Here is a 22,297-nt window from a genome sequence, read left to right on the forward strand (position 1 = left end):
ATTGGATCAGAGCATTTCAATATCAATTGAACTTCACTTCCAATCAGACTAAAGTTATATGAAGTATTCATGAGTAATTTGTGTTAATTTCTAGTTTATAAGGACATGACATGATATGATTTTTTTTGAGATTTACTAATTGAAAAATGGCAACAGAATAAAAATAACTAAAATAAAGCAATCCCAGGATGGGATATCAAAAAAGAAAATTATCTAACAAAACACATTAGAATATCATTAGGGAAAAAGGATGTTCTAGTTAGACACATGTAGCATTATATAAAGTGCAAGATCATAAAACTTTTGTACTCTAAGGGCACCATTCAATTAATATTCAGATCAAGTCTTGTTATTTCAGTGTACAAAGAGAATTAAAAAAAACATTGAATAGATGGTTTTTCTTCACATGAGGAGTAGGAGCTTACACATAAAATGTTTGCTATTCACTGAATTTGACAGAAAACCAAATATTGAGAAATGAAATATAATCCCGTATAATACTACAAATATGTATTACAATATGTAATTTTAAAAAGGTTCTAAAAATGAACTATTGGGACTTCATCAAGATAAGAAGCTTTTGCACAGCAAAGGATACAGTCAACAAAACTAAAAGACAACCTACAGAATGGGAGAAGATATTTGCAAATGACGTATCAGATAAAGGGCTAGTTTCCAAGATCTAGAAAGAACTTCTTAAACTCAACACCAAAGAAACAAACAATCCAATCATGAAATGGGCAAAAGACATGAAGAGAAATCTCACAGAGGAAGACATAGACATGGCCAACATACACATGAGAAAATGCTCTGCATCACTTGCCATCAGGGAAATACAAATCAAAACCACAATGAGATACCACCTCACACCAGCGAGAATGGGCAAAATTAACAAGGCAGGAAAACCACAAATGTTGGAGAGGATGCAGAGAAAAGGGAACCCTCTTGCACTGTTGGTGGGAATGTGAAATGGTGTAGCCACTCTGGAAAACTGTGTGGAGGTTCCTCAAAGAGTTAAAAATAGATCTGCCCTACGACCCAGCAATTGCACTGCTGGGGATTTACCCCAAAGATACAGATGCAGTGAAACACTGGGACACCTGCACCCCGATGTTTCTAGCAGCAATGTCCACAATGGCCAAACTGTGGAAGGAGCCTCGATGTCCATCGAAAGATGAATGGATAAAGAAGATGTGGTTTATGTATACAATGGAATATTACTCAGCCATTAGAAATGACAAATACCCACCATTTGCTTCAACGTGGATGGAACTGGAGGGTATTATGCTGAGTGAAGTAAGTCAATCAGAGAAGGACAAACATTATATGGTCTCATTCATTTGAGGAATATAAATAATAGTGATAGGGAATAGAGGGGAAGGGAGAAGAAATGGGTAGGAAATATCAGAAAGGGAGACAGAACATGGAAGACTCCTAACTCTGGGAAACGAACTAGGGATGGTAGAAGGGGAGGTGGGTGGGGGGTGGGGGTGAATGGGTGGCAGGCACTGAGGTGGGCACTTGACGGGATGAGCACTGGGTGTTATTCTCTATGTTGGCAAATTGAACACCAATAAAAAATAAATTTATTATTAAAAAAATAAAAATAAAAAAGGTTATAAAAAAGAACAAAAAAATAAGACTACAGTTAGATACTCAGCATAAACAATGCTGTTTTCAGACCTAGAGTGTAATGTCAATTTCAAAAGTGTATATATTACAAACTTTTAGTAAAATACATATCTACTAAATAAACACATGTTGATATAAATAATTCTCCACAGAAAAAACAGTAATAAACCCTCCATTTTATTGAGGGAGTTGAAATATTTTACTATAATAATATGGCTTTTTCCATTAGACTATTCTTAGGATTAACTGACTTAAATCGCTTGTTACTGCTCAAGAGAAAAAAGTATGATCCCAAAAGGAAATTATTCATTTATTATCTACTGGTTTTCCTGTTAAGGAAAAAATAGCCACTGAATAAAAAAAATACTAAATTAACATTACACCTTAGCTTGTAGCCCAAAATAAAATTTAGCAGCATACTTAATTTCTGCATATAAATTATACATATATGATTTATATCATATATATACATATAATATTATCATGATTCTATAATTTTAATAAAATCAATTTATTCTATATCTTCCAGATTTGTACAGGTGAAATAACCCTAAGCAGTACTTTTAAGATCAAAACCCATCAAAAAAGTAAAATTTACAAAATATGTTCTGAAATGTTAGAACTTGTAGTTTTTACCACAATGTTGTATTTCAAAATGGGCAACAGGATAAAAAATACAGCTTCCTATTCTTAAAAATTAATATAATCACTACTATTAATAAATTTTCATGTCTTCATCATTATATTGATATCAGCTTTGAAAACAATCATATACTTTTAAAATAAGTTATCATTTAAGTTCAGCATTCTATTAATCCATCTAAAAAGGAAACATTAAATTAAAAAAAATGTTAAAATAAGTTCTTTAGAAAAAAGGAAATAATATAGTTCAGAAACTCAGAACTACATAAGAAAAGACAAATATCAAAGATGAGATAAGTGAAGGTAAAATAAAAGCTTTTTTTCTCTTACTTTTAACTGATCTAACAGAAGCTTGTTCAAAATAATAAGATACAGTATATTCAAGTATGTATATATGTTATATATGTGTATATATGTATATATTATATATTATATATTATATATATATATTCTTATATATGTAAAAATATATGCATACACGACAGGCACACAAAGGATCCCAGGGCCTGTGCTAAAAAGGTCCCAAGGACTTTTTCCCAAGCTCCTTTTGAGTAGTTCTTTCCCTCCCTGTGGTGGTTCCCTTACATGCATGTGCTGATCATGCCTCACTTGAACCGAAGGGGCATCTGCTGGTCTCTAAAATTACTTCTCTGTGCTCTGCTCTCCTATCCAGTACCTGCCCTGAGAGTTCTGTCTCAGCAGCCCCCCACACCCAACTCTGCATCCTCAACTCACAGAGACCCCAGCCTCTGCCTAATGTTTTAAACTCCTACATTGAAATCAGGAAACTCTCTCTCCAGGAAGTAAGCTGGAGTAACTGTAGGCCTCACTTTTTAAAAAAGATTTTAAAAATTTATTTATTCATGACAGACACAGAGAAAGAGGCATAGGCATAGGCAGAGGGAGAAGCAGGCTCCCTGTGGGGAGCCTGATGTGAGATTCCATCCCAGGAACCCTGGATCACGACCTGAGCCAAAGGCAGACGCTCAAGCACTGAGCCACCCAGGTGTTCCTACGCTTCACTTTTGTTAAAAGATAAAGAAAAGATCTTAAAAACAGACAGCAAAGTTAGGTTACTTCAAAGGAACAACATTTATCCTGCTCGAATACTTCCGAATAGTAGCAAAGAAGTCATAAAACGGTGCTAAAAAGTACTATCAACTTAGAATTATGTTCCTAGTGCAAATGTCCATCATAATGAAGGCAACTGCTTGAAGGCATCAAAGAGCAAACAAGGCAGCCAAGATTTAAAGGGTCAAGATCCCTGGAAGAAGAAAAATGAATTTAAATGAGCTGTTTCTTCTCCTTGGAAGATGTGATTTTCAGTGTAGGACATAGGGACCGCATGTGGCCTTGAGTTTGAGGCAGTCTCAGGGGTCAGGGAGACAGAAACTGAAATTCAGGGCTCCCAGTGCAACCAGGACATGAGTTATCAAAATATCAGAAGAAGGGAAACCCAAAAAGTGAACCCAAACATCTAATACAATTTCCCACAGAGCATTTGCTGATACCTAAACCATGTAGGTGAGAGGTAAAAACCAGTAAGGAACAGCTGAAAAAAGCAAAACACTAAACATAGATTTTAGCAGTCTCATGATACTCAGGAAACACCAAAGTAGAAGAACTCTGAGCAAAGTCTAGGGTGTCAGTTGTGACACATGAGGAACTATACCACAGAAGTAAGGACAAATTAGAAACAGATCAACCCGAGAAAAGCCAGATACCCAGTTTCTATCTGCTTACCAGGAGAAAATTACATTTTCCCTAAGAAGATTATCATGAACTTCTAAAGTTCTTCACATATCATCTCTGATATTCAAGTTTAAAAAAAAATAGGGGCACAAGGAAACAAGACAAGAAAAATTACTGAAAATCAAGAGACAATATAAACAGACTCATTAATGATGTGCATATTGGACTTGTAAGACACAGAAGTCAAAGTAACTATAATCAGTATGCTCCAGAAAATAGATGAAAAGATTATGGATTTTACCAAAGAACTGGAAACTATTTTGAAAATCAACTGAAATATCTAAATCTGAAAAATATTAACTGAACTAATAACTATAGATTTAATAGCAGTTATATATGTACAGACTATGTGATTCCATTTATATAAATTTCTAGAAACTGCAAACTAAACAGAAGAGTCACCTAAAGGTGTGGAGGGATGGGAGAAATGAATCACCAAAACTCATGAAAAAACTTTTATTTTGATTGTGGCAACAGTTTCACAAATGGATATGTATGTCAAAGTTTATAAAACTATACAGCTAAACGTGCAGTATGTCAATTATGCCTCCATAAAATTATTTAAAATTAAAATAACAATAATATTATCTTTTAAGATTTGAAACACATGGAATTTAAGTTTATGACAAAAGTAGGTCAAAGGATAGAAAGAAAAAAATAAATAAAATAAAATAAGATCTTTGGGATCCCTGGGTGGCGCAGCGGTTTGGCGTCTGCCTTTGGCCCAGGGCGCGATCCTGGAGACCCGGGATCGAATCCCATGTCGGGCTCCCGGTGCATGGAGCCCGCTTCTCCCTCTGCCTGTGTCTCTGACTCTCTCTCTCTCTCTCTGTGACTATCATGAATAAATAAATAAAATCTTTAAAAAAAAAAAAATTTAAGGTATAAAAGGCAGTCTAATAAAACTATAGAGAGAAATAAAGAAATCCATAATCATAGCATGAGATTTCAAGATCTCACTTACTGACTGGTCATGTAGACAAAAATAAAGTTAATAAATAATAGAGTATTTCAATAATACAATTAACAATTGATTTAATGGGGTGCCTGGCTGGCTCAGTTGGAGAAGCATGTAACTCTTGAGCTCAAGATTGTAAGTTTGAGCACCACACTGGGTATAGAGATTACTTAAAAATAAAGATCTTAAAAGAAAACCAACTTGATTTCATGGACTTATTATATTTAAGCCTGTATGCAACAATTAAAGAGTACATATTGTTTTCTAACATAGATTAAAAACTTTAAAAATCAAACATGGACTACATCACAAAACAAATCTCAGCAAAGTTCGAAGTTTAGATATCTCACATATCATTATTTCCTAAAAACAGTGCAATTGATTAGCAATTAATAAAAAAGTTAAATGATTTTTATATCTCACATCTCAGAAATTTGAAAACATATTTCAAAATAATTCATGCATAAAACAAAAATCTTAATTGAGAGAAATATTTAGAATTAAATGATTATCAATACAATATATAGAAAACATGTGGAATGTAACAGAAGCAGTATAAAGTGGGAAACTTAAATCTTCAATTGCTTGCTACTTCCATTTCTACTATAAAAGAAAGTCTGAATATAAAGAAATATTGAATGTAAGAAGAAAAAGAACAAAAAAGTAAAGACAGAATGCAGAAGAAAGATGATAAGAGCAAAAAAAATTATTTACACTGAAGGCAAAAATAAAATAGACTATAAACAAAGTAAAAAAATATTTTATAAGCAGACAAATCTTTGAGTAATGAAGAAAAAGGAAGGCACTAAAAGGTACTAGAATTATGTTAATCTGAACCTGAAATGCAGATGTGATTTATATTTTTTGTTAACCTGAATTTTATAGATTTTTTTTAAAAGATTTTATTTATTCATTCATGAGAGACACAGAGAGAGAGAGAGAGAGAGAGAGAGCAGAAACACAGGCAGAGGAAGAAGCAGGCTCCATGCAGGGAGCCTGATGTGGGACTTGACCCTGGGACTCCAGGATCACGCTCTGGGCTGAAGGCAGGAGCTAAACTGCTGAGCCACCCAGGGATCCCTGAATTTCATAGTTTATGAAAATATTTCTCAGAACAATTTAAACACTGCAGTTCCTGAATTCATATATGAGACACTCATATAGTTTAGAAGAAACAATCCAACTGGAAGTGGGGAAAAAAGTACAGAATAGAGTGCTCAAAGACAGCTGAATACATAGCTCCTTATGTAAAACTGTTGGAAAAAAAACAATTATCCATAAATGAAAGTAAATGTCAGTAAATGTGCCAGTAGATGTTTAAAGACTAAAGTGCCCTGAGTGCTTCTACTGAGTTTTGGTAAGAACGTCACAATGCCAATTTTGAACTGAATTATTCCACTGAAGTAGCAAAGGTTTCTTGATGTGCTTGTATTGAATAAATCTAACATATATGAAACCAAGTCTTAAATATATCTTTATAAACATACATTTAATGAGTCTGTAAGTTGACAATTTTCTAACTTCAGTAACTTTTCAACATCTATTATTTACATAGCTACTAAAAGTACTGGGGATACATGTGTTTAACATGTGCAGTGTTATGCATATGTTGCAAGTAGCTGGTTTGAGCCTAAAGTTGGGATTCAGACAGTACAGATGAATTGAAAGAAAAAGTTTCCAATATTTTCAATAATTTATTTTCTTGAGGTATTTTGGCTGGGTATAAAATAAAATAGGCAAAACAATTTTGTATCTAAAGCACAAGACGGTATATATTATAATGAAGCTGAGCCCATGGATCCAGGTCTTGAGCCCTACAAGACATAGGAACATACCCTTTGGATATTTAGAATAAAATATGAAATTCAAAGGTACAAAAAAGATTTTCTTCCACCTTTAGGTGAAAATAAGTACAAAGCTGAAATAGAAATGATTTCATAGGGATCCCTGGGTGGCGCAGCGGTTTAGCGCCTGCCTTTGGCCCAGGGCGCGATCCTGGAGACCCGGGATCAAATCCCACGTCGGGCTCCCGGTGCATGGAGCCTGCTTCTCCCTCTGCCTATGTCTCTGCCTCTCTCTCTCTCTCTCTCTCTCTGTGTCTCTCATGAACAAATAAAATCTTTAAAAAAAAAAAAAAAAAAGAAATGATTTCATATAATTATTATTTTAGCAGGTTAGGAATTTAAAAATTCAGAGGCACTGGAAAACCTTACCATTGGCATAAGGTGAAAGTAGGTGAAATTCTGAAACTGTAGCAGTGATGAGACACGAGCCTTAAATAGTACCCTCCCCCACCAACAGTGGCAGTGGACATCAAAAGAGGGTTCTACAACAGAATGTAACAGATTACTTCATCAGTCTATATGATATTCCCCTGAGGACCACAAGAAGCAAGTGTTTGAGATTTTAAAGGAGGTAGAAATTACAGGTGTGCCAAGAAACAGTGACACTGAGTTATACAGATAAACATGGCCCTCTAACTCAACTCAATACTTTTAACCAAAACAAGCATTTATAAAGTATGGTAGCCAACCTCCAAGATGGTCCCCACTGAATCTCATCTCTTGCTAGTCATCCCATGCGTAATGTTCTTCCACACTGAATTACAACTGGTCTATGTGACCAATAAAATATAGTTGAAGTGACAATGAATGATTTTCAAGGCCAGGTTGTGAAAGGCATTGCAATTTCCACCTTGGTCTCTCTCTTGAATTGCTCACTCTGGGGGAAATCAGCTGTCATGGTCATGGGGCAATGAAGTTTCCCTATGGAAACATCTACATGGTGAGGAATTGAGGGCTCCAGTGAACAACTAGTACCAACTTGTAATCCCATTTGAGAGAGCCATCTTGATAGAGGAGAACCTTCCAATCAACTCTTCACATGACTGTAGTCCTACCTGATATACTGACATTAACCTCATCAGAGATCTCAATGCAGAACTACCTAAGCTGCTTCCAAATACCTCATCCAGAAAAACCGTGTGAGATCACAAATACTTATTCTTATTTTAAGCCTCTGAATTTTGGTATAATTTGTTTAAATAGCAGTAAGTAACTCTAGGCTCTATAATTATTCTAAAGGCCAATAGGAGCCAGTTTAGAATTTGAGTCATGGAAATAACAAAATCCAGCATGATATATGATTGTATGAGGAAAGATCAGAGACCACAAAATAGAAACAAAAGTTAAATATTTATAATATAAATACTTAGTTTACCTTAAAATGTTTGACATTATGATGACAGAGCAAAAGAACCTTTGTGAAAATTACCTTTCATAGCATGAAAGCCTTGAAATAATTGAATAATTTCAAAGGGCAACCTTTGTGTAGTAAATGTCACTAATGATATTTTATTTGATCTCTACTATAATTCACATAACGTGTCATATTTTTCACCATATTTTCTATCATTTTAGTCAGAGTTTTGACACCTGTGTCACTGATAAAACAATAGATACAGGAGTTATTTTAGAAGATTGGTGTCTATGCAAACTAAATGAATAACAGAAATTCAGATGTTAGAGTTCTTTGATCTGTAAGCATGCAAGCAATATTGTTTCTGAATTTTAATTTACTTAAATTTATAACATATCTCAGATATAGAAAGAATAAACAAGCAAAACAAATAAGGAACCACACCACACTCTGGATAGCCAACAAACTGCATTTACAGAAAAGAGATAAAAATATGCAACCCATTAGAATCCACAGTACCATTTTTTCTTGAAATCTTACTCTTACCAAATCCACTATTTCATTTAGTTCTTATTTAAAAGACATTTATAGGGCACCTGGGTGGCTCAGTCAGTTAAGCATCTGCCTTTGGCTCAGGTCATGATCCTGAGATCCTGGGATCCAGCCTGGTGTTGGGCTCCCTGTTCAGGGGGGGCCTGCTTCTACCTCTCCCTTTGCCCCTTCCCCCACTGATGCACGTGCACAATCTCTCTCTCTCTCTCTCTCTCTCTCTCTCTCTCTCTCAAATAAATAAAATCCTTAAAAATAAATACAAATAAATAAATAAAAGACACTTAGTGTCATGGTCTTCTAGGCTGTATTATAAATGCTTCATTAAAGAATAACATAAGAGCCATTATCCTAAATTTCAATGGCATTTATTTATTTATTTGAGATGGTGGGTAGGGGGAGGAGCAGAAGGAGAGAAACAATCTAAAGCAGGCTTCACACCCGGCACAGAACCTGATATGAGGTTCAATCTCACAACTCTGAGATCATGACTTGAGCTGAAATCAAGAGTCAGATGCTTAACCAACTGAGCCACCCAGGTGCCCCAGATTCCTATAATTTAATATTTAATATTTATATAGTGTAAATTGTTTTCCCATCCTAAACATCACAACTGTATCTCTCTATGACTTAATCACTGGTGAATATTACTGACATTTCCTTTTCTGTGATGAAAGCATGAAAAATCTGTGGATAGCATATTAGTATATTTCTCAATTCTTTTAATTCAAAGAACTGTGTGTCCTTAATGCAGTTACATGACTATGGAAAATTAAATTGGCTATTTTTATAGTATATGAACTTGAAATTATGACAGAAAAATTATGAGTTTTTATTTAATCAAGGATGCAAACCAGCAACTTCAGAAAGATTAGTAGGAAAGTCATTTCAAACGTAATCTCATTTGAATTAGTCTCTTGTACACTTTTAGAAATAGTTATTTGCTAGTGCCTGGGGGAAGTAATAACTTATGATGTGTTAGTGGGGAAGAATACTGATATTGTAACAGGCTAGATGCTACTATGGTCTATCATTAACACATAAATAAAACAGTGATACCTACTGCAGGGGCACGTTGGGGACCAGTGTCCTATTTGTAAAATTGCCAATGTGTAACAAGGTCCCATCCTAGGTTGCACAACAAATACATGAACAAAAAATATTTTTAGATAGCTGTTAAGTACCAAGCATTAACTAAAATCCCAAATGTTCCTTGTATTAAATACATTGGGATAAATCCATTATAACTGATCATGCCATTTTTCCTAATCATCAGATTATCATAAGAGGATTAACACTGGTCGGGGGAAATGTCTATTCCCTAGTCCAGGTTGTTTCCTTTTAGGTAGGGAATGCTCCATCAGTTACGTCATTCCTAACTTGCCTCTACTTCCAGGGGAGAAGTGACTTACTTGATTGATGATTTTGGAAGAAGAAAATTGGTGTGTGTGGCTTAGCACCTTTTCTCTAGAGATCAGGTGTCTCCTGGAGAGCATCCCCAATTTCTGTTCTGCTCCTCCAGGGGAGGTATGTCAGAACAGTATTGCCTGAGTCTGAAGAAGCCCACTTAATTGTGGATTTTAGTATGCAGGAGTTCTCTTGCCTGCAAGATATAAGCCACCTTCTCTGGGACAAAGTCTTTCAGAACAGAGGTAATATTTTGGTCTCCATAAACTTCATTTCTGTTTTATGTATGTATGTATGTATGTATGTATGTACGTATTTATTTAAAACTTGTGCAAAGGGAAGAGGTGCTTCTTATTGCTCCTCCCAGGACTTAAAAACATCAGTGATGAGAGTAACTGAACATTCCACAACAAGACAAAATACAACCGTCCAGACACTTTCATGTGTACCGACTTCCATACTCCTGCAAACTACCTAGATTATTTGAAGTTACAATGAAAAAACTCCAAAGAAATGAGGCAAAGGTAAGGTTAACAAAATAGCATGGTCTGACCAAGAAAACCTCAATGCAAAGGCGATTTCTAGACCAAGTAGGATACAATAATAAGAGAATGTTATGCTAACATAAATTCACCACATTTGTCACTCTGTTGTAATGCCTTTGCCTTACAAAATCACACGTTTATGTCATCAAGTATAATTAAGCCAAGACCAGGTGTGCGGCTGCACGGGCTTCCCATCCCATACCAGCGTCTCACTCTGCCTTTTACCATGCCTTTCACCCGAGACCCTTACCAGCACCCTACGTTGGAAAACAATGATTCCTACCTGGGGAAACTCCGGGCTTCCAAGAAACTGCCATATAAGCACCCAACTCACCTTGCTCAGCAACAGGAACCCTGGAGTCAGCTCAGCTCAACTCCCACAATCACCTCCATGAGGCAGGATATTTATTTTTTGCTTCTGAGATACCAAAGGATGACCTGGATTACCACTTAGCAGCCTTGTACAACCACCACATAGGGACATTCCAGAACAAAAGTGAGATAATTTTACACCAGGAGACCACCCAGGATATCCATGGAATCATCAAGACCCAATTCTCTGGAGAACTTTTACCCTCTCCTCCACCACCTTCCATCACTTCTCGAGCTAACATCAGACGCTGGATCAACCCTAAGAAGCAGTCGAGACTATCCACAGCATCCAGGGATCCATAGTGTCCCCTCACATTGCAGCCACCAATGGAGGCTACTCCTGAAAGAATGATGGTGGCTTCCTCTCTGCTTAGTGTTGACAGGCCCCTGGACTAATTAATCATAGTGGAACATGCTGCCACCCATCTCCATTAAATAGATTTGTGCTGAAAAAAAAAAATTAAACCAAGACCACAAATAAGGACTAGATTTGTCTCCATGTTAATTTCACATCCAGTAGCACTATCTTCCATCCCTATCAAGAAGGCATCAGGAATGCCTAATTTTTTATTATGTCTCTAAGTTCAAACAAAGAATTAGAAATAAATAACTGGAATTCCTAACCAATCCTTAAAGACAATTAAGTTACTGCTCCTATCTCTAAATTTATGTCCCTTCTTATCAAGACAATCCATTGGATACACACTACCCTATAACCCCCAAGAAAAGGAGAGACTAGACAAGTGTTGAAAGAGACCAAAGCTTATGAGATATATTTGGTTTTACGGGTTAAATCCAACAAACTCTATTGCACTTTTTTCTGATCCTGCTGACAAGAGGTGCTCTAGTGTTGGAAATCTGGAGAAAGAAAGATTTAGAACTATCTACAGTAGAGTTTAGGAAGAAAGGTCATGGTGAACATGAGAGTGGGCATCTGAGGGAATCTGGTAACAACAAAGGAAAAGCGGCCAAACAGAGGTAGAGGTGGAGACACAGCCAATATAGAAGCCAGTGAATGGAAAGAATGACAACAAAGCACAAAGGTGGAACTCATTCATTCAATGAGTTTTTGTTATGTGATTCTCCATGCAGAGCCTAACCTTAACTGCTGTTGTGAACATAAGAACTGCTCCTTCTCACAAAGATTTTGATATTTAGCTGGGGAAATGAGATACACAGAAGCAAAAAGCAAATAACATTCGAACAAAATATGATTTAACAACTGAGTTGTACAGGAAATTTATTTAATACATGAGAATACAGAAAAGAAAGGAAAATGAGTGTGAAAAAGGACTGATGAAAAAATAAAACTTGGGAAGCCTGGGTGGCTCAGCGGTTGAGCGTCTGTCTTTGGCCCAGGGCATGATCCTGGAGTCCCAGGATCAAGTCCCATATCGGGCTCCTTCCATGGGGCCTGCTTCTCTCTCTGCCTGTGTCTCTGCCTCTCTCTCTGAGTCTCTCCTGAATAAATAAAATCTTTAAAAAAGAAAACAATAAAACTTCTACGGATTCCTCATCTTTGCCAAAGTCTTTCACATAAAATCTCATTCACATGTCACAGTAAAAACTAGTTATTATTGTCTTCATTTTGTAGATGAGAAAGTAGGAGCTCAGAGAGTTACACAGTTTGTCCAAAGTCACATATCTGCCAAGTCAGCTATCTAGGATCTAAATCTAGCTCAACCAGATTCCAAATCTTTTTTTCTTTCCACTAAGCTATATTTTTTCTTTTTTTAAAAAGTTTTTTTTTATTTATTCATTCATGAGAAAGAGAGAGAGAGAGAGGTAGAGACACAGGCAGAGGGAGAAGCAGGCTCCATGCGGGAAGCCCAATGTGGGACTCAACCCTGGGACTCCAGGATCACACCCTGGGCCGAAGGCAGGCGCTAAACCGCTAAGCCACCAGGGATCCCTCCCTAATTTTTTTTTCAATATAAGAAACAATATATAAAGGAAAACAAGCACTAAAAAAATGAGCAAAACACATTCATCCACCCATTCATTCAAAAATTTTATTGATTTCCTTCTCTGAGTACATGCATGTGCTTGAGGAAAATGATCAGAGAGAAAATCATGTGCCTACATTTTTGAAGTTTCTAGGCTAGAGGCAGGTACATAGGGATGGATGGGTAGATAGATGGACAGCCTGACCAACAAATGTAAATAATACAGAACTCAATAAGAAAAATGCCATAGAAAAACCAGGAAATGCTATAGGGTTCAAATGAGGAAAGAGTACATCATTTTAAGAAAATCGGTAAAGGTATTATTAAAAGATGAAAATATGGACAGGTTTATGATATATGAAGCCAACAACAAAGGACAACATGAGAGCAGTGTACATGTGGAAAACCCAGTATCGATCAAGAACTAACAAAAAGCAATAATGTAATTGAAGTGTAAGATACAGGGAGTAGAGTACAGGAACAAAAAGCAGGAAAGTAGGGATCAGACTGTGGAAGACTTCAAATATATGGCTAAGTATTATACTGAATTTTAAATACAGTGAATAATTAGGTTTCCTCCCAGAGAAGAGTCACTCTGTGAATTATGCTTTAGAAAATAAACGTACACCAGGGTGCCTGGGTGACTCCGTTGGTTGAGTGTTCAACTCTTGATCATCATCTCATGAGTTGTGGGATCCAGTCCTGTGAAGGGCTCTGTGCTCACCTGGGAGTCTACTTGAAGATTCTCTCCCTCTGCCCCTCCCCCCACGCATGCTCGCTCTCTCTCTCTCTCTCTCTTTCTCTCTCTCCCTCTCTCAAATATATAAATCTTTTAAAAAGAAGATAAATTTACACAAATTTATCTACATTTTAAAGAATGAACTTTTAATTGCTGCTGAAATAGCACAATGGAAAGTACCCTAGGTTTAAACTGGCCTGATGAATAAAGGGGAAAAGGGGCACAAAGACATTTAAAGAATAAAATCTATAAAATTTGGTAACTGATAGCCTGTTGAGTATAAGGGAGGAAGAGATCAGGAACAGTTTCAGTGTTTCACATTCAGGAAACTGGTCATCCCAGAGTCCCAGGATCAAGTCCCACATTGGGCTCCCTGCTTAGTGGGGAGCATGTTCTCCCTCTACCCCTCTCTTTACCCCCCTACAGTGCTCTGTCCCTTACTCACACTCTCTCTAATAAATTTTTTAAAAAACAGAAATACAGGAAATAATGTTCCTTGCAGAAATCCAATAAGAAAATACCAAGCAGAGAACAGTTAACAGTATCAAATGGTACAAAGGCTAAACAGAATAAAGAAGGAAACAGGATTTGGTGTACAGATGGTCAATTGCAACTGAAGAAGTGCTTTCAGAAGCACGATGAGAAAGGTGAAGTGGTTTTGAGTGTTAGGTACTGCAGACAGCAATGGAATTAAGTTGAGAATGCAGGGTAACTCCCAGTATTTGAAGGCAGGCATAGAGCCAAAGGCAACAAGACCCACTTGTACTAGGCAAGAATCAAATTAGTTTAAAAAAAAAAAAAGAGAGAGAAAAAAAAAAAAGGAAAGGAAGGATGCCTAGGTGGCTCAGTCAGTTATGCATCCAATTCTTGGTTTTGGCTCAGGCCATGGTCTTGGGGTCTCAGGCTCGTGGGACTGAGCCCCACATAAGGTGCTGTGCTCAGCATGGAGTTTGTTTGATATTCTCTCACGCTCTTCCTCTGCCCCTCTCCCTGCTCATGCTCTAAATAAATAAAATCTTTTATTAAAAGAATTACAAGGAGGAGGAGGAAGAGGACGAAGAGGAGGAGGAGAAGAAAAGGAATAAAAATGTCAAAGAAAATGCCTAGAACCCATAAAGCATTTATCTTGAAAAATAAAATCTGAAAAAAAGCTTCCAATTAACTAATGAATTACTAAATTATACAAAACTGCCCAGAAGGATTAACATGGTGAAGGAACCTTTTGTTTAGGCAGTGATTAATTTTCAGGTGAGGTTGGCACTGAAAAACTTTGCTGTTAATCTCTGTAAGAATTTGGTAATAAAAAAAAATAAAGAATTTGGTAATAAGTTAAAAAAGAAGTTAAGAAAAAAAAAGTGAATACTTTGCGAGAGCTGTTTTGAAAACAAAACCTATGACAGTTGATGACATAAAAATCACCAACTTTAATCAGACTAGACCAGACAGGGCATACACAAAAAGGGCACTGTTGCTAATTATGGAAGGAAAGAAGGAAGGAGGGAAGGAGGGAAGGAGGGAAGGAAGGAAGGAAGGAAGGAAGGGAGAAATGTTCAAGCAGAACAATGTCCTTGTACCAGCCGTAATCACAGCACAGTGCTGGGAGTCCTACAGCAGCACATAGGCAGTATTTTTGTCAAATAATGTGAGTGTGTCTGACAGTTATGTTCTATCACAGGCTGTGTCCTTGATGATAAGAGTATTCTGGAGGGGGAGAAACAGAAACTGAAGTTTCCCCTATCCTCCAGAGAAGAACACTAAGATATCAATCTTACACACTGGTGTGGATGACTCAGTGCCACACACCAGGCAACTCGAATAGAGATCAGAAGAGAAATCTAAATCAACCTCAACCAGGCAACATCTAAAATTATAACCTAAGTCTATACAACTACATGATAGGACAAGGGCATCGCTGAGATTGCTCCACCTCCAATACTATATAGGTTTATAAATCCTCATCTTTGCTTTTTTTTCCTGATAAGAATCACACGAAACCTAACATTAGAAATAAATTCAAAGATTTGTTTGAAAATTCAGGTAAGAGTTACAAACCTTCCTGGTTTTATGTTAGCCCAGGAACATAAAAAGAAAAAGAAATTAAGCTAACAACCAGGCCCATGTGTTTATGATATGCATCACAAATAAGGGAAAGGGCTCAAGAGACAGACAACTAAGGTTTGAATCCTGGTTTAACCACTGCCCATTGGGGTGACCTAGAGCCAGCGATGCGGCCCTTCCCTGCGTGGGTGTTTTATCTGCCAAATGAGGGTAGTAATATCACCATGTCATAGGAATGTTGTTAGGATTATGTTGTGATTTATATAAATCACTTACTCAAGTGCCTGACACATATTACTATTATGTGAGTTATTACTATTATTATTTTATCTCCATATCAATAAATCAGATTTGACCTCTGCATGCTACTTATCACATCTACAACTGGGCACAGGAGTTCTTAACTAAAAGGTTTCAGATCATCTGAACATGCACTAGGAAGCTGAGACTCGCTATGGATCTAATTGTCACAGGAGAGGGATGCCTGGATGGCTCAGTGGTTGGGCATCTGCCTTTGGCTCAGGGCGTGATCCTGGAGTCCCAGGATCGAGTCCCACATTGGGCTCCCTGCATGGAGCCTGCTTCTCCCTCTGCCTATGTCTCAGCCTCTCTCTCTTTCTGTGTCTTTCATGAATAAATAAAATATTTTTTAAAATTTATAATAATAATAATAATAATAATAATTGTCACAGGAGAGAGGGATGGACCCGAGGAAGGAGCAGCAGTTGGGGGCGGGCTCTAATATTAAGCTGGTAACATCAGAGAAGACGTTTAGATCTACTTCAGGCCAACAAAAAATCAGAAAGAGCCAGAGGCTCTGACAGTAAATCTACCTGGCTTATGGGTTAGCTTCTTCAATGCTGGGAATATATAGGTCGAGTAATGGAATAGAAAAGTTGCAAAAAAAAAAAAAAAGAAACGAAAAGTTGCAAGAGACAATTGTTTATTTTTATAGCCCCAGGAACTGGAAAGATCTCAACTGCCATCTACATCCAGCAGTTGCATATTCTAGTAGCAGTAACACAATGATAGTTGACTATATTTGTCTTTCTGACACTGTAGAAAGATTTACAGACTAAGATGTTCATATGAAAGCAATGTAGACAGTACAATAAAGGCAGCACCCGGGGATCCCTGGGTGGCGCAGCAGTTTAGCACCTGCCTTTGGCCCAGGGCGCGATCCTGGAGACCCCGGGATCCAATCCCACATCAGGCTCCCGGTGCATGGAGCCTGCTTCTCCCTCTGCCTGTGTCTCTGCCTCTCTCTCTCTCTGTGACTATCATAAATTAAAAAATAAATAAATAAATAAATAAATAAATAAATAAATAAATAAATAAAAATAAAGGCAGCACCCTATGAACACCCTAAATGTTTCACCAAATATCCTGGTACAATAAAGCGATAAAATCATGCAGCCGTTAAGATGTATTTATAAATGAGACCTAATGACCTAGAGGGGGTGGAATCATAATAACTACTGATAGAGACCATAAGTTCATGTTTTATAAATATATATTTACATGAAAACATCAAAATATGAGCAGTAGTGGTCTCGAGATAGTGGGATGACACGGGAATTTTTTCTTTTTTGAACCTCACCACATTTTCTCTACTCTACACAACATTCTTGTCTTAGTTTCATCATTAAGCAGTGTTTTTTAAGAAAACAAAGAGGTTGGCATGAAGTCACTGAAATCATTCAGCAGTGGAGAGCAAAGGGTTGGAACAGGGAATCCCTCCCCTCTCTCCCTTGCACTTTTCTCCCTCCGATCTCCCCCTCATGTGATGGCCACAGAGACGAGCATTATCAGGTTGCCCATGTTACACCTGAGGAGAAGGAATGAGTTAGCAGTGGCTATGAACTTATCCTCCCCTTCTTTTTTTACCCATTCCTCACTCTCTTCCTGCTATGATTGACCATAATGGCCACAGCAGTCTTTTCTGGATCAAACAGGAGAGTTTAGTTAGCATAGAGTTGGGGGAAGAAATGTCTGCAGTAACAACAGTGAAATGTGGTCATCTCCTCCCATCTTAAAGAAAAATCTTTCCTTACCCTCACCTCCTCCTGGATATGAGGACACCATATACTCAGTAAACACTACTGGATTTTTCTTCCCTTCTCTCCTTCTTTCTCCAATGACAGGAACTGTATCTGTTTTGTTCTCCACTAAATTCCTAGCACAGTGCTTGGCACACAGTAGGAGCTCTACAGTTGCTTGTGAAATGAAGGGATTAGTTCATCCAATCACCACATAAGACTTAGAGCACAGATAAGGAGGAATAAAACGTGGCCACCATCTAGAGGGAGAATGAGGAGTGGTCACGGGCAGGATGATATTTAGGGGACCTGCAGGTCTAAGAGGGGGAGTGAGCACTGATAGAGAGGAGCAAAACTGGAGCAGAAGAGCAAGTTTACTAACTCCAGTTGTTCTGCATGGATAAATGTTCCTAGCAGCTAGCCCTCCAAACCCATCTTCTCCCCAACACCCGCCCCCCACCACGTCCCCCACTCCCTCACACACTGCTTGCACAACAGGCTGTAGGATCAGAGCTTCAAAGAAAAATTGACTGAATTTGGCCAGAGCCTCCTGTGATCCTTTGTCTACGCTAGACTACACCAGAGAAAATAAGGAAAGGATAAAGCATTTCTGCCTTTTACATCTCGGACTATTGATATCTAACACCCCAAAAACATATGGGAGACTTCCAACTACCAAAATACATGAACATAAATGGAAAAGCCCATAATACCTTTTGTCCTACTTGACACGATACATTTCATATTCGGTCACTTGTAACATTGCTACTCTCAACTGTGTGTCTCTAAACAAATAATTGTTTTTCTCTTGTCATGACGAAGTAAACAAAGTGCTTAATTAAAAGGAGATGCCAACATTTCCTTTACTCTCTTACTAAAGTGTATTGTGTGATTCTGTGCCTTGCATAAATCCAATTTGTATCGATTTTCTAGAAAGAATATAGTGAGAGCTATAATGGCAACATGTCACACAGTGGCAATCATTGGAATGACTCATAAACCCGGAGAACACTTGGATGTTAGCTTTAAACAGAGTGACTTGCACAGAATCAGATTTACCGCCCCTTGCTGCTCCTTATCCCTGTATCTAGCTCCCCTGCAAATGTCTTTCAGATAGCCCCAATCTTCTACCAAAATACTGTTAGCTCCCTTCCATTCGGGTACAGTTAGTTTCTTTATATCACAATGTGACAGGACGGATACCTAAACACAAATTTTATTAACCTATGTGAATATGTGGACAGTAACGAGTTTAAAATAGGACCATTAAACAATATGACTTTTTTATCACTACACATTGTTTCACATGATCAATATTTATTGAATATAATGTGCTTTCTTGTGGTGGAGGAAAAATCAGATCTGGACATTGAACTCAAGGATTTAAAGTGTAGTGGATATGCCTTTCAAGTCAGGTTTGCTAACTGGAGCCCAAGAACCCACAGAAAGTCCATGAACGAGCTTTCAGGGACCTATAAATCTCTTAAAGTGAATGTGATGGGTTATATGTTGGTATGTGCATTTGGCACGGTCGGATGTTTAATAGACATCAAATTCTCAGAAGGACTGTTGGCTTCAATGAGGTTAAGAGCCATTGAGTTGGAGCTTATATAAAGTATTTCATTTCTCAAAATATTTCTAGTTGCTCAAAACATTTTTTGAGCTTTTCCTTTGTAATGTTTCAAAGCCTAGGACACTTTTTGTGAATAATCTCAATAATGACAAGTCTTCTTTGGAGGAGAGCCCTCAATTTAAAAGTCATCCAAAAACATGGTAGAAAAATATGATAGAAAGATGCTTAAACTGTGAAGTTTATTTGGGTTAAAATAAACATAAATATAAAATAAGACTAATATTCTTGGGGGACATAAAATACATTAAAGCCTATTCATTAATTGAAAATCATGTGGAAAAGCATAATAATTACACCAGTATCTTAAGGATAATATTAACCAGAGTGGGAGGAAAAAAATCACAATTTTCCTCCTTCATTAAATTTTGCAGAGAAAGGGGATCCCTGGGTGGCTCAGTGGCTTAACGCTTGCCTTTGGCCAAGAGCGCGATCCTAGAGTCCCGGGATCGAGTCCCGCGTCAGGCTCCCTGCATGGGGCCTGCTTCTCCCTCTGCCTGTGTCTCTGCTTCTCTCTCTCTATGTCTATCATGAATAAATAAATAAAACCGTTTTTAAAAAAAATTTGCAGAGAAAGCTTTGAAATGGCTGCTGTGGTTGAAAGGCATAAGATGATTTTCTTAGCACTCAAGCTAGAATACTTGAAGATTCCTTGCTCATTCTTTTATCTCCAACAAGCAGGCATTGAGTTTCTGAGGCACATGATGGAGGGTTGGTGGGCAGTTCTGATGGGGAATGGAGAGCAGAAGATAATCTCCTTTCTTTTCCTAGCAAACCCCATGAATCAAGAATTACTTCCTTTACATTTTCCCCATTATGTCACATTAACTGTTAATCTATTTGCATATATTTTATAAACCACATGTAATTTTAAATTCTCTTTTATTTGCATGTGTAAAAAGGATAAAGTATCTCTGGGCTCTTTGATTTGTACCATACATGTGTTAGAAATAACCTGAAGTGTCCAAATTAGAGAAGAATGAAGACTAATTTGCTCATTTATTTTAGGAAGATTATTTAGGCCTAGGGCAACAACTTCTTTTTCCATGAACTCCTAGATCCGGCTCTGGCAAATTTTAGATGAATGGAATTGTTTTTAAAAAGATGGTAGGGGCAGCCCGGGTGGCTCAGCAGTTTAGCGCCGCCTTCAGCCCAGGGCCTGATCCTGGAGTCCTGGGATCGAGTTCCGCGTCAGGCTCCCTGCATGGAGCCTGCTTCTCCCTCAGCCTAGGTCTCTGCTTCTCTTTCTCTCTATGTCTCTCATGAATAAATAAATAAAATCTTTTAAAAAAAAGATGGTAGAATGGAAACTCCATGAGGGCAGAGATTTTTGTCTATTCTCAGCACTTATAAGAGTACCAGGTACATTTAGAAGACCAGAAATCTCAAGGACGAAACACACACTCAAAGACCTTTTAATACGCAAATGTTGGTGCAAATGTTATTTTGGAATGAAGAAAATGGAACAGTAAGGGATTAAACTGCTCAGTACTCAGTATAATGATGTGAAGAAGTTGTTTTTCTTGGCTATAGAGAATAGTCAGAGAATTGTTTTTAATTTCTCTTTCAGATAGATAGAAGGTGGGAGTGGGAAAGCCAAGACACTCACCTGGGTGATAAATAATCAGTTGGTACAACAGAGCTGGCAGGGACCTCAGAAGAAAGACTCCACTATGAAATGGATGCTGAAGGCTTTAACAACTGTGCTAGAGGCCATCTAATGCCTTCATGTAACCTTCGGGCCGTAAGTTGAGTGTAGTTGAACATATGCAGATTGAACTGAAATGCAAACATTTTCTTGGACTGGATAAAAAAAATTTTCAGGTTCTAGAGACTCAGGAGCAACCCAAAGATCAGATCTATGTCAACAGAACTCCATGGTTCGAACTCAGTCGGCTCTGCCACTTGGATTAGGAAAAACCAATCTAGTCATGAATTTTTCCCTAATTTCAATGCTCACTCCACTCACATATGAAAGGAACCGTTTGCAAAGCTTTTAAGAAACAACTGTTCACATTCAAAATGGTACAAGTACTAAGAGATTCCCACTTGAAAGATGAAGATACCACTTAAATCACTAATATCAGGAAGGATTTTATTTTAGTTTTTAAAGATTTTATTTATTTATTCATGAGAGACACAGAATGAGAGAGAAAGAAAGAGGCAGAGACACAGGCAGAGGGAAAGGCAGGCTCACTGCAGGGAGACCGATGTGGGTCTCAATCCCCGGGGTTCCAGGATTATGCCCTGAGCCAAAGGCAGACACTCAACTGCTGGCCACGTAGGCATCCCTCAGGAAGGATTTTAAAAGTAAAAAGGTGTTAAATAAAATTTCTTTTGGTGAACTACTTAGAGATTCTGGTTTATCTAATTACTTTGAAAAGATTAAAAAAAAAAAAAACATTCTTTAGAGTCTGTGAAGATGCCAAGTTTCTAAGGCAAACTGATCTTAGCAAAACTAAAATGTTTCTTTTCTGAAATTATACTATCTGGCAAAATGACCACGCATTCATTTAGATAGGAAACAATACTCTGAATGCACGATCATTAAATATGATAGTGACAAAAGTTAAAGAATTGGGCTTTGTTTCATTTTGTGGAAGAAAAAGTTAAGCCATCAGAATGATGGTATTTGAGTACATAAAGGAGTCATTGAGGCAGAATTAAACACTCTTGGTGAGAGGAAGATTAGAAAGGACAGGATTCCTGTTCTAGGAGGTCAGATAACTAGATAACCATAGGTAGGCATATAAATGGCCCAGGCTGAGGTGACCTGCCAGATAAAGAGTGTTGCCTGCATTGAGTAATCTCCAAGAAAAAGAGCCACTCA

General features: G+C 37.5%; 1 protein-coding gene and 1 pseudogene across 5 annotated transcripts in view; one reads left to right on the forward strand and one right to left on the reverse strand.

Moving 5' to 3' along the window:
• The window catches only part of TMEM117 (transmembrane protein 117), a 496,200-nt gene that overhangs the window by 380,977 nt on the left and 92,926 nt on the right, over positions 1-22,297 (reverse strand). The window contains exon 1 of one of the 5 annotated variants that reach the window (XM_077870371.1): positions 7,198-7,313. The exons of the other annotated variants lie outside the window; for them this stretch is intronic. Coding sequence (XP_077726497.1) covers positions 7,198-7,298 — 101 coding nt within the window. The 5' untranslated portion in view covers positions 7,299-7,313. Of the gene's footprint in view, positions 1-7,197; positions 7,314-22,297 lie in introns of those variants that run through there. 5 annotated transcript variants of the gene reach the window in all.
• Positions 9,930-11,429, forward strand: LOC144297701 (cilia- and flagella-associated protein 276 pseudogene; annotated as a pseudogene).

Source organism: Canis aureus, chromosome 25 (genome assembly GCF_053574225.1).
Source record: "Canis aureus isolate CA01 chromosome 25, VMU_Caureus_v.1.0, whole genome shotgun sequence".
Classification (NCBI taxonomy): domain Eukaryota; kingdom Metazoa; phylum Chordata; class Mammalia; order Carnivora; family Canidae; genus Canis; species Canis aureus.